General features: G+C 39.1%; 1 protein-coding gene across 1 annotated transcript; it reads right to left on the bottom strand.

Moving 5' to 3' along the window:
* Nucleotides 1–1,184: 1,184 nt before the first annotated feature.
* Nucleotides 1,185–3,203, bottom strand: LOC129717403 (uncharacterized). Its single transcript, XM_055667289.1, has one exon. It carries the CDS (start codon nt 3,201–3,203, stop codon nt 1,185–1,187), a length of 2,019 nt encoding a protein of 672 aa, XP_055523264.1.
* Nucleotides 3,204–13,453: the final 10,250 nt, after the last annotated feature.

Raw genomic sequence — 13,453 nt, forward strand, 5'->3', positions numbered from 1 at the left:
CTGACACATGTATGGTCTTAATGATAAAATAAATCTAAGTACAAGTACAAACATAATTACACTAAACATCTTAAAATAGTTGTCGTCTACAAGAGAGTCGTCGTTTGAAGGCATCAATCGAAATCCCAAAGTCGAAAAGTTCGTAGACAGCATTGAATTGTGCGGCCATAAATCGAATTGGATTAAACAGCCCATAGTTCACTCTGCTTGGCTCGATGTACAGGAAGTCTCTTGTGCGGAGTGGTCTCTCGGGTGCGTAAAGGTTCATCTGTTGTAGTATTGCAGGGCAGTCAATTTGTCCGGAAAGGATTTTAGCAACAAAAACGGCTTGAGCAGTAGTTCGTCGCTGCTCGAGTGTTTCAAGTCCTAGTAGCTTACATCGCGCTTCATACGAGGGTAAGTCTAACGGGTTGTTCCAGGGTAGCATGCGAAGTGCGTATCGAAGAAATTTTTTCTGGACAGACTCGATTCTAGCGATCCAGTTTGCTTGTGATGGGCACCAGACTACCGAGCAAGGCTCGAGGATAGAGCGCACTAGCGAACAGTAGAGCGATCGAAGGCAGTAAGGATCCAGAAACTCATTAGCTATCTTGAAAACAAATCCCAGCTGACGATTAGCCTTTGAGATCAATTCATCAAAGTGTGGACGAAATGTTAGCGCACAATCAAGTTTTACACCTAGATCACGAATGTGAGCTACCCGTTGCAATGTATGATTAAGTATGGTGTAATCGAATAAGACTGGATTCAGCTTGCGGTGAAATGTTATTACGTTGCACTTCTGAACACTTAGTGTCAACAGATTCTTCGTGCACCATGCCTCAAATTCGTTGATCAAACGTTGTAGTTCCAGACAGTCGGATAAGGCTTTGATTACCGCGAATATTTTTACATCATCTGCGTAAAATAGGCGACACCCAGGTGGCAGTAAAGAGGAAACTTCGTTAATGAACAGAGTGAAAAGCAGGGGACCTAAATTGCTTCCTTGTGGGACGCCAGAAAGATTTAATCCATTTTACGAGATCACCAGAAACCCCAAGTTTCTCTATCCTACTCAGTAGAATTCCGTGGTCGACTCGATCGAAAGCAGCTTTCAGGTCTGTGTAAACAGCGTCTACTTGTTCCCCGTCACCCAGACGGCTCAAACAAAAAGAGACAAATTGAGTCAAATTCGTTGCTACAGATCATTTGGGAAAGAAGCCGTGCTGATCCACGGAAATGTATTGAGAGCTACAAACAAACAACGCTTCATGGACGATGATTTCAAACACCTTCGAACAAGCACAAAGTGACGTGATTCCGCGATAGTTTTCGATATTTCGTTTGTCTCCTTTTTTGTGTACTGGAGACATTATCGATTTCTTCCACATCGTTGGAAATGTTTTCTGCTGAAGGGAAAGATTCAGTATAATAACTAGAGGTCGAATAAGCGCAGCCATGCATTTTTTGAGAACGCAAGAGGGAATCCCGTCAGGTCCAGCAGAACACGAATATTTCAGTTTTTTTATAGCTTTTTCAACTAGATGATCGGTCACGTGGAAGATATTCAACTGAAGGAGATCACGTGGAGTGTTTTCGATAGCAGCGTTTATCTGTGCGTCTGAAGCAATGACCGAATTAAACGTATCCTTGAAATGCGCAGCAAAAAGTTCGCATTTTTCGCGCGATGTGCTGGCCTCTTCGTCTTTTAAGAACATGCATACTGGTAAACCTTCCTCTTTTTTCTTAGAAGTCACAAATGACCAGACCAGTTTCGGGTTTTTACGAAGGCTTGCTTGCTTGTGCAAGGTATATCGTCGGTACAAGAAACGATTGTAGGAGCGGTAATTATTACTAGCCAAGCTGAACTGCTGTTTAGTGAGTGGGCAGCGTAGTCTACTGTAAGCACGTAAAGCAGAAGATCTCAGACGTTTCAAACGTCGCAAATGTGCATTGCCCCAAGGTGGCTTTCGAGGAGGTTGGCGGACAGGTACCGAGTCTGATATCAGTTGTTTCAAAATATGTGTGAAGTGATTGACCGCATCGTCAACATTTTCGAACAACTCTAAGCGACGCCAATCGACACGCATAAGTGCTGCACTGAGGGACGCGAAATCAGCTCTACCAAAATCCAGGATATTTTCGTCCAGAGTTTCAACGAATTCAATGGGTGCGGAGGGCTGAACAGTAATTTCGATTGCGGGGTGGTCAGCGTCAAGTGAAGTCAATTGCTCAGCAGCTTCCCGAACGCAGCAAACCGGGAACGTACATTCATTGACCAAAACTAAGTCAAGTAGGCGAGAATTTCTGTTTGTAACATGATTGATCTGCACGAAGCCCTGCTCACTAAAACCATCCAGGAGAGATGCACAAGCAACAGATATACGAGACTTCAAGCTGTCAACTGTTGGTGGCGAATTCATCGGAAAGCTCCAAACTAAACCTGATTGATTATATTCACCAAATAACAATACCAGATCACATAGACTAAGGTTGGAGGTAATTGCTTCTACTGAACGTATGTGGTCCCTGATGCAAATTTGGTCACCTCTGCGGTTGGGAGGCAGATAAATGACGCCAACACTCAGTGATTGATGCGGTAGCTTCACTCTGATCCAAATCTGCTCGAGCGTGTTACAGATAGGAATAGGGTCGATATATGCACTCAATCTTGCTGACACAGCAATAAGTACGCCGCCGCCACATGATTTGTTGCTGTTTTGTGAACTCCGGTCACAACGAAATACTGAAAAATTCCCGCCAAACAATTGCGCTGAGTAGATTTTCTCATCTAGCCATGTTTCAGTCAGTACGATGATGTCGAATTCGGATTCAGCCACACCGATGAACACTTCGTCGATTTTAGTGCGTAATCCACGAACGTTTTGGTCATAAATCGATATACCATCCTTCATCGTACCACGTGCAGATGGCGCAGATGGTGGAAGAGTAACGCAACTGGAAGATGAAGCCTCCTCAGAGAGTAAATCAATGTCAACGGTAGAATACTTGCCGGAGCTGGCATCCTGGAAGATCCCACCACTCATTCCGACCGCAGGATCGGGACGGCTATGTTGATCGCTGGCTGCAAGAGGCTCGACTGGGTCGGACGAATGGGGGACTTCCGTAAAGCTTTGCACATTGCGTCCCGATGTTGTAGATGACATCACGTGAAATGTGGTAGTAAGATCGCTGCTGACTCGTTCATGGTTGCTAAAATTCATCGTCAAATCAGGAAACGAAATCTGTTCACACGAATTACAATACTTGCCTGGTGAGGCGGGTCGGAAAACCCCGTTCCCCCAACCGAAAAATTATAATAACGTGTAATTTTTCAACATTTGCTTGAGGCTTGAGTGCAAGTTATGAACGTCGTAACTTGTAAACAAACTTTTATCAAAGATATTCCTTCTTCTCGTCTCAGTGTTGTTCAGTTTTCGCCCTCACCTTGGTTAACTTTGATAACCTTGGACATAAAAAAATCGAAATTTGTATCAGCCTTGTTGAAAAATATACGAAAAAACCGATATAAAAGATAAAGACTGAATAAAGCCTAGCGTGACAATAAACATTCTCACATATTCTGTTAGTGTCCCATTTCCAAAACTATAAGAATGAAAATAAAGCGGAAAAAACATGTAATTGACATTTTCAGCATTTTTGACGTTTATGACATTTTGGGCATTTTCAACATTTTAGATATTTTTGCCATTTTAAAAATTTTGACGTTTGTAACACATTTGACCTTTTTGCATGACTGACATGATTAGAATTGATAACATTTTCAACATTTTCGACAGTTGAATAATGTCACAAAAAAACGGGCGACCATTTTTGTTCTGGTTGATACAATGCTTAGATGTTTCTATGAAAAACAAATGCCAGTTTGTGCTATTGGTTATTCAATATATTTTTTTGTGAAAACAACAAAAGCTTAGCTTAACAATGCTGGCTGTCTGATCATGGACAGTATGAGCATGCACATGAGCATTGACGACCGCATACATCGCAGTTGCACCTCCGTGATTGAATTGAGCTAGTGATGTTGCACAGAGAACCACATAAATAGTATTTTGGATTTTAGTCTGTTTTCAATGTGCAACAATTCAGTAACTCTTACATTTTAAAGATCAATAAAGCCGGCCACGTCCTTACGGTCGCTAGGGGAAGTTAGGAGAAGGATGGGTAGTCCGACACACGTTGTTACGAGACCGAGTTCACCTCTGCATCTCCACGAATGTCATATGAAGGATATTTGTGTTAGTATGACAGGGTAGGATATGATCAGGATACGCCGCGGTATATTTGCCCGTTTCGCGAGTAAAGAACGAAATTTTGAACAATAATTCGATGGATTACAAATGCTAAGTGCAATATTCGACTTATTCACCAGCACTAAATATTGTTTTTGTGAGGTAACTATGTATGAGAAAAAAAGTACACTTTACCTATTTGAATATAGATCCTAATGAACTACACGATTCTACAACACGATAACAATCTTCAGATAACCAACTACCGTAAGCCGTCCCTGAAAAACAGAAATCTCCCTGTTTCACTGAAAGAAAATTGCTCACCGGCGTCACTAACCGTTTCACAAATCCCCAGGTCCGCAGGTAAGTTCTCTATGCACAGTGGTTTAAATGTCGATTTTGACGCGCTAAATTGATAACTCCACGTACGTTGGATATACAATTATGACGTCTTCAGCAAAAATGGTGGGTAAAACCTCCTGCATCTTTTGGTGCTATGAGATTTGTGATTTATCTCCCCAAAAGTGAGATGAAAAATTTATTTTTTTGCTCCATCGTGATACAGAGTTGGTGTCTTCGGTAAAGTTATAGGTATAACCAATACGACCAACTTTGCCGAAGACAAAAAATTCGTATCTGCTACTCAAATTGACTTAGAAAGTTTTTATTGAAAATAGACATGTCAAAACACATTTTTCAATGAAACATATTTTTTTCTATTATCTAGGCCTTCACTATATTCTACAAAGTTGTTAGTAGCATCAATATACACAACTGTCTGGAAGGTACTATATTCGTATTGTTTGAAAAACTATAAGTTATGGGCTATTTTTGATTTTTTTTTTCGCCATATTTCAAATCACTATATCTTTCTTAGGGGCAGATAGATGCAGATTCGGTAGTAAGCATATAAAAGTATAACAATAGAACTTTCAAACGCTGGTGGTTTCGCTAGTCCACGACTTTCTGCTGATGAGTTGTGTTCATAACAAAAAACCTCGTTTTTACCCTTTTTAATGATTTAATCAGGTAAACTACTAATATTGTAAACCAAGATGCCACGTAATAAGTTCGTATCTATGGTGATTATCCTACCAAGCGTGGTTCAAGTATTTCAGAACATGTAAATTGCATTTGCTTGTTTTTGGTTCACCTCGAAGGTTCTCAATCAAAAACAATGAACATAATACTAAGTTGGTATCTGTAGAACAATCCACTATCCACCACTATCATCAATTACAATTTAAGTGTTGCCTCTTGTTGAATTTTGTTTGGTGGTATTTATTTCTTTTAATACTATTGCATTCAGTAGTAACTATTAATTATTATTGTCCACCACCAGCAGTTGTCGGTTTCGAAACATTCGAACTAGCAGCATCATAACATCATCAAGTAATAGTTTCTCGTGATTTTTGGCCATCCGCGAATGGACGTTACTACGGGGTCTGATGAAGCAAGCAGCCAGTTCATCCAATAGCTTTACGAGTATTGTATTCCCGATATCTGTTGAATTAAAGTTTTGAAAATAACATGACACATTCGTAAGGTAAATTCATGTACCTTTCCTAATTCTTGTTCGTTACTTCCTGAGCCTTTTCTAAAAGCTGGCGGAGTGAAACATTGAAATGGATGATTACGGCCAACCCATGCAATAATACATTGTGGACGCTTGTTGGTAGATAATATCGCGGTTACAAACATACCAACAAATGCACAGTTGCACAACAGTAAATAAGTGTTTCCGAAAAGGCTCAGAATATGTTAGAGAAGTGGTTCCCTTTTTTTTGGGTCCGCGGGTCCTGTTACTAAACACAAAAAGCTCCGCGACCGCCTTTGCGAAGCACAAAGAGCATTGCGGCCCCCAAAAAGAATTTCAGATTGCAATACGAGGCTGCGTTTTTCAGTCTCATATTGTCCTGCAAGCCTAATTTGTTTTACGTCTTAGTCCTAATAGGCAGAATAATTAAAAATCCGCTTTCCCAAAGACACCTATAAAGAAATTTTGAATGCCTATCAAATTTACCAACAATTTCGTAGCCCCCTCGATGAGCCTCGCGGCTCCCTTGCCGGCCGTGGACCCCCGGTTGGGAATCACTGTGTTAGAGGTTAATGGTAACTTTGCTTGTTATACAGTTATCAACTTAGTGTTCTAATAGCACTTTCATTGTTTTTGATTAAGAACCTTCGATGTGAACCAAAAACAAGCATATGCAATTTACATGTTCTGAAAAACTTGAACAACGCTTGGTAGGATGGTCACCATAGATACGAACTTATTACGTGGCATCTTGGTTTACTATAATAGTAGTTTACCTGATTAAATCATTAAAAAGGGTAAAAACGAGGTTTTTTGTTATGAACACAACTCATCAGCAGAAAGTCGTGGATTAGCGAAACCACCAGCGTTTGAAAGTTCTATTGTTATACTTTTATATGCTTACTACCGAATCTGCATCTATCTGCCCCTAAGAAAGATACAGTGATTTGAAATATGGCGAAAAAAAATAAAAAATAGCCCATAACTCATAGTTTTTCAAACAATACGAATATAGTACCTTCCAGACAGTTGTGTATATTGATGCTACTAACAACTTTGTAGAACATAGTGAAGGCCTAGATAATAGAAAAAAATATGTTTCATTGAAAAATGTGTTTTGACATGTCTATTTTCAATAAAAACTCTCTAAGTCAATTTGAGTAGCAGATACGAATTTTTTGTCTTCGGCAAAGTTGGTCGTATTGGTTATACCTAGAACTTTACCGAAGACACCAACTCTGTATCTCGATGGAGCAAAAAAATAAATTTTTCATCTCACTTTTGGGGAGATTAATCACAAATCTCATAGCACCAAAAGATGCAAGAGGTCTTACCCACCATTTTTGCTGAAGACGTCATAATTGTATATCCAACGTACGTGGAGTTATCAATTTAGCGCGTCAAAATCGACTTTTAAACCACTGTGCTACGGTGAGATTTTTCACTGGTTTTTCTTTACAGGTATTCACAGGTACGTATAACTATTCGCGGTAAGTACAAACTTTATTACTTTTACATTTAGCTATCCACTAAAGAACAACAACACTGATTTTGCGGTACTGACAGTTCTCCTATATTTGCGCTTGCCTTTTTAAAGCTAAATTAGCTGTAACTGCGTTTGTGTCACCGCCGTGTATGGTAACAGCGTTGGTAGCAGACGGTGTTCGCGCAACTGGTCGAAGAGTGCAAATTTAACATATTACGGAACACTCTCTTTTTTTCCTATTTGGTGATTACTGCAATTCTGGGCACGATGTGTACCGGCTTGTGTCAACTATTAAAAAAAATTTTGAGTACACGCTCACTGCGAGTCACTGCGGCTTCACAATGAAGCTGTCGATGCAGAAGCTAAGCGGAATGTTCAACTGATCGATTTTGACTAGTTTGCTTCTGCTATATGTTTGTCTCGTAAGAGTTAGCATGTTCTGTGTTATGGCATCCCATTTATTAAATAAAATAGTGAACTCATCCATTCGAGTAAAAACTTCAAACAGAAACTACGCGACTCAAATCCTCAGGTAACCCACAACCGTAAACCTAACTCTAAACATTGGTCATTATACCGAAGAACAAAATTAACTTGCCTTGTCTTATTTTAAGAATTATTATGTTTATTGATTGTATTGGTCATCTTAATAACAGCGTGCGATATAAAACCTGGCAACTATGCTGTATCTAGTTGTTTTGTTGCTGTTAAGGCCCAAAAAGTATAGTCAATAAATAAAATACAAAAATAAAAAGAAACCGCTACGTGGAAAAATCCACAAAACTCGGCATTACTGATTATAGTCCACACCACAGACCTTCGTCTTTTCGTAAGACATTACATCATCTAATGACATCACTACGTACCTGTAAAGGGCTTTTCCTTAGGACACTGGTGGTAGTATTCAGCAACCAACGTAAAATTACTTGATCAAATTAATATTTTATTTATTTGAACGATTTTCATATTCATTTTGAAAACTACCTGTTAACTTTGGCCAAACCTTTACGGTACTTATTGCTCTGGGCTTCCTATTAACTTTTATAGGCAACAGTGCTAATTAGAAACAGTTAGTTTTTGGATTAATGTTAAAACTCAATTTGACGTGCTTGCAATACTATAAAGTTCCCTTTTTTGCTATATCACCTGCAGGCCAGGGATCTGATTTTCAAAGCAACTGGTATAAAAAGAAACTCAACTCGTGGTTGAATAAATCTATTCGCCGTATGCATTCGGTGTATCTACACAAACCTTTTCACTTTATGAATTATCCTTGGCAAGACCGCGCGCAACATTCCGTTTGAAGAAATAAAAAAGTTACACCATGTTGTAAGTTTCAAAAAAAAATTGAATAAACTGCAAATTTGAATGCCACTCCAGCGACGGCCTCTCAGAAGCGGGTGCGACATTCAGAAGCAGCCTTCCATTCATTGACGATTAACCAAACCGCAAGAAACCCCATCCATCCGTGGCGCCGCTGATAGAATTGTAAACGTAGATAACATCCCGGCGACGACGACGACGAAGACGACGCGGATGATGAAGAGCAAGGTTCAAGTGGTTTATTCAGTTAGGAGCAAGGAATAAAAGAAAAGCGGCCCTTTGAAGGAAACTCATTCGCCCGGAAAAATACACGCTGCACACACAGGGCAAAAGGATTGAATTCCGTGTCCGTGTCCCCGATTCGGGTCCATGGTCGTGCTATAGCAATGAGAATCATGCTTTATAAATAATATAATCCGACTACAATTTTGGAATGCCTTACTTAATAATTTCGTTTGAGCTAAAGCCGTTCGTAGGGGGTGAAGCACAAGCAAGTTTAGTCGAATATTTTCGTCTTCTGAATAAAAGAACAAACTCAGGGCCAGGTCGGATTCTACGTGTGTGACATCCCGACAAACAAAAAACAGCACTTTAGCAAAGACTGCGAACCATTTTCAATTTTGATGATATGAGAGAGTGTTCTCAGATTATGCGAGTACTTTATAGACACAGCCGATATTCCGAAAGCGGGGCACGGATTCACGCAACAAGGAGCTAGTATATTCCACCTAATTCTCGGTCGGTGGTGAATTATTCCAGCACCTTTCGGGACGATGCGCTAAGGGGATAAGAATCGAAAGGTGCCTTGGCTGAGTGAAATTCGAAAGGATTTTTTTCTTTAACATTCCCACCGGACAGTCACGATTTCGGCATCAATTTCAGCGGTCGGTGAGGGTGATGATGTGGATCGTAAAATTTCGCTCCAAGATATATGGGGGAAAGTTTTTAAGTGTTTGAATTGAAAGGAAATCGCAAAGGATAAAGTTTCGCTGCCATTTCTTATCAGAAACCGTCTTTGTGAAAGGCTCCTAATGTGCCTTTGTCCAGTTTAGGTACGAAAATAGTGCTTCAAATAATTCGAATATTGGACGGAATCGTCATTTAACAGGAGGCACCAGTTATAAATGGAATATTCGATTCAACCTGTCCAATCGGTACACTACTAGTCACACATACCCACGCGTAACCGTATAATTCCAAAACCCACTTCCACTTCTCATCCGCTGCGACTCGAACCGTTCCCGACAACTTATCTAGTAATAAAATACCGTTTACAGCCCAATTATGTCCATTTAGCGTGCTTCCGGTTCGCCTCAGTCTGCCTGCAATCGAATCAGGACCGGATTTTCACACACCGACTACCGAGAGCCGAATTGCAGGTACAGATAGAGTGAAGCGTGCAAAACGACTTCCCATGCTCCTAAATTAAGTGCAAATAGCCGACCACTTTTTCCCGCATACGCAGTTTGAATCCAACTGAAAATGAGCGCAAATGACTAGTAAGCTTCATTAGATTTACTACTATTTTATGATGCTTTTTCAACAATTTCAGCATTGAGATAATTTGCATTGAAACTGCTACAAATTGGGTCTGTTTTGATATTAAATATACTAACCCGTAAAATGGCTTATTTTAAGTAAACAATACGCTTCCAGTACTGGTCAGTTATATTCCTGAACAAACTTTCGTTCATTGGCAGTGCTTTCAATAACATCTAATTGAATTTTGTTATCTGGCCCATGATCAGGAGAGCCGAAAACTTTGCTCAGGACCAAGCTTCCAACAGTGACAACGATACTTACTCGAAGCAAGTTTCCCTAAAAGAATTAGTAACTTCGGTCATCAGTTTCTTTATTTATTCACCCCTTCTAATCCCTTTCAATATTCCGAACAAGTTTTGAAGTTTGTCACAGTTGAACACGGATGAACATTGAACATTGCACAGTAAGAGTGTTGCTTGTGCCCTGCTTTGTGGATTTTAAACAGTACGTGGTGATTTGGAACAATGGAATTGTTGATTTGGTTTGATTTTTTTTTTATTTTCATGATTGAATATTTATTAGGTAGCATGCAATTGTTGTTATTTTCTTTATTTACACAAATTTGATTTCGCTTTTGTTAGCCAGTGTAATCAACATGAGGTCGACAGTTTGTTTCGAAATTTTTAGTGAAGCCAGTCAATTATCTCCAACTTTAAAAACATTATGCATTAAATAGAATGTAACAATATATTTTTTTTATCTTTTCGTCAAGTCACACTAAAGCTTGAGCAAAATGCACAAGATTTTTTTTTTTCAAAGCAGGAGTGAAGAGATACCCAGCAACAGCTGATGAACAGTGCTGCCAGAACCCTAGATTGCATCAATATTTTCGAAGCTACTAAACTTTTCCGGGGTAAGAAATGTTTCTAGGATGGTTTGACACTCCTCCGTACTCTGGAAAGGGGGAAAATAATCTAAAATAATCGGATTGATGCACAGAAGCCTAAAATCGATAGCAGACGACATTTTTAAACATAAGATGGAAACTTCCGGTTTCTAGGAAACAACCAAACATGACCGAATACCATCCAATATGAATATTTCCGGAACCAGAATGTTACCCAGAGGCTAGAAATTGACTTCAAAGGGCATTTTGACGACTTACGGTTTGTGGGAACCAGAATACCGCTTAATATGAATATTTCTGTAATTAAAATGAGGCTTTGAAGCCAAGAACCCTGGACAAGGAGAAAAATGTACTTAGCGATGATAGCTTTTCGACATCCGAGAGCGCCCTCTCTGACAGTAGTGGTATTGGCAAAATAAAGACAGCCAACAGATAAAATATATTTGCGACTATAACGTTGCCGTTTATTTTCCCATACACGAATGTTTTTTTTCTTTGCTGTTCACCTTATTCCCATGTCGACGATAGCATGTGGGAAAATGTCTCTGCTGGATTTTGGAAGTTACCGAAACGTGCTGTTTGTGTAGTGCGGATCAGGGTTGATATTTGTTGACACTCTTGAGTGAAAGTGAAAAAAAGCATCTATAAACGTTCTTTTTTTACAATCCTTTCAGAATTCTCCTTTCTCGCTTTTTGCATGGAAGTGAACTGTCAAAACATCTCATTATATTTCATGCGATGGAAGCAAGACAACAAAATCAGTTTATCAGTTAACGAAGATTGTCAAGGCATCGGTCAGTGTCAGTGAAAAAGTGTTTTGGTGAGGTTCATTTTGGTTGAGTGGTCTGTTTGTTTTTCTTTTTCGCTTTGAAGTGAAGATCATATGGTTGGATTTGTCGTCAAATTTTATTCCGTAACCGTGACCGATGCGCGCGATCTGTTTCATCTGAGTATAACAGCACGTTACTAGGACGAAAATCTAGTGTATCTGAAAGAGTGCTGCGATCATTGCAAGTGAAAATTGAAAATGATTGGCTGTAATTTTCGAAGAATTTTGCTGGGGAAAATGACTTTTATCAGGCACTGGTGTGGACACGAGCGTCTGTATAAAAAACTTCTTTTTCTCTTTTCTACATTCGCAATTCCGAAGACACCTTCCAAATAATGCCGAATCGACACACGGAGTACATTTTTCGTTTCCTTTTGTGATGCTCTGTTGCAAATTCGTTCTCAATGTGCCTACCGAACTGCCAGCGGCAGTACCGAAGCCAAAAGGCGCGGATTTCCTCATTCCGATAAAAACCAATCATATCAAACGATTTTTCTTCTGAGTTTGATCATATCCAATATTCGATTCGTCATGCTTTTACAGACTATAAACAAACAGACTATAAACAAATCACAAGGAATCAAATAATTCGGAATGTTTGAAACTATTCAGATAAACAACGGGACAAAGTCTGCCGGGTAGTGTAAATTAATAATGCTTTATTTTGACAAATTTAATATTACCTGCATTCTATATTTATTGTGTTTATTCCTAAAAATTATTCTTGTCTTCCAGTGTTTTTTTTTTTTTCGGAAAAACCAAATTACTGTCTACAATTTTACTGAAAACGGTCTACTAATCAAGCCAATCGTTTCTGGCTTCATTTTTTCTGTTTTGCCTATCTCCTAAAAAGGTATAGCAATCACTGGAAAAACTAAAGCTATAAAAGTGCTCCAAAGGGTCGAATGTCGTATATAACTCGACTCAGTTCGACGAGCTGAGCATTTTCTGTATGTGAGTGCGTGTGTGTATGTGTGTGTGTCCCAATCTCACTCGATTTTCTCAGAGATGGCTGGACCGATTTTCACGAAATCAATTGCAAATGAAAGGTCTAGTTTCTCCATAAGACCCTATTGAATTTTATTGTAATCGGATTTTTAGTTTATAGGTTATGTACCAAAATGTAAAAATCACGAAACATCTTTATCTCAGAAACTACATAACCGATTCGGACTATTACTTTGCCTGTGATGATTAAAAGTGTGAAATCCAGCTATGAAAATAAACATATTCTGGAGACTACTTAAACTCACTCACTTTTCTCAGAGATGGCTAAACCGATTTTCGAAAAATTAGTGTCGAATGAAAGGTCTGGCTGCCTCATACCTCCCTATTGAATTTCATTGTAATTGGACTGTAACGTTGTCTGTAATGTGCTGTTTCCAGAAACCAGCAACTACTATCTCAAAATCCAAGATGTATGACGTCAGAAACAAGAATTTTCTCCGATTTTTGTAAAAGAAAAAAAAAACAATATGGTGACCGAATTTTATATGACGTCCTTCAACTTTGATGTTTGCAAAAGAAAGTCCTATCTTTTCATTTCCGAATGATATGTAGCTATTTGTAATTCCATTAATGAGTTCAAGCAATTTTGTTGAGTCAATATTACAATACACAATGTGGTACAATATGAAATATTACATAATGGCAAAAT

Source organism: Wyeomyia smithii, chromosome 1, assembly GCF_029784165.1.
Source record: "Wyeomyia smithii strain HCP4-BCI-WySm-NY-G18 chromosome 1, ASM2978416v1, whole genome shotgun sequence".
Classification (NCBI taxonomy): domain Eukaryota; kingdom Metazoa; phylum Arthropoda; class Insecta; order Diptera; family Culicidae; genus Wyeomyia; species Wyeomyia smithii.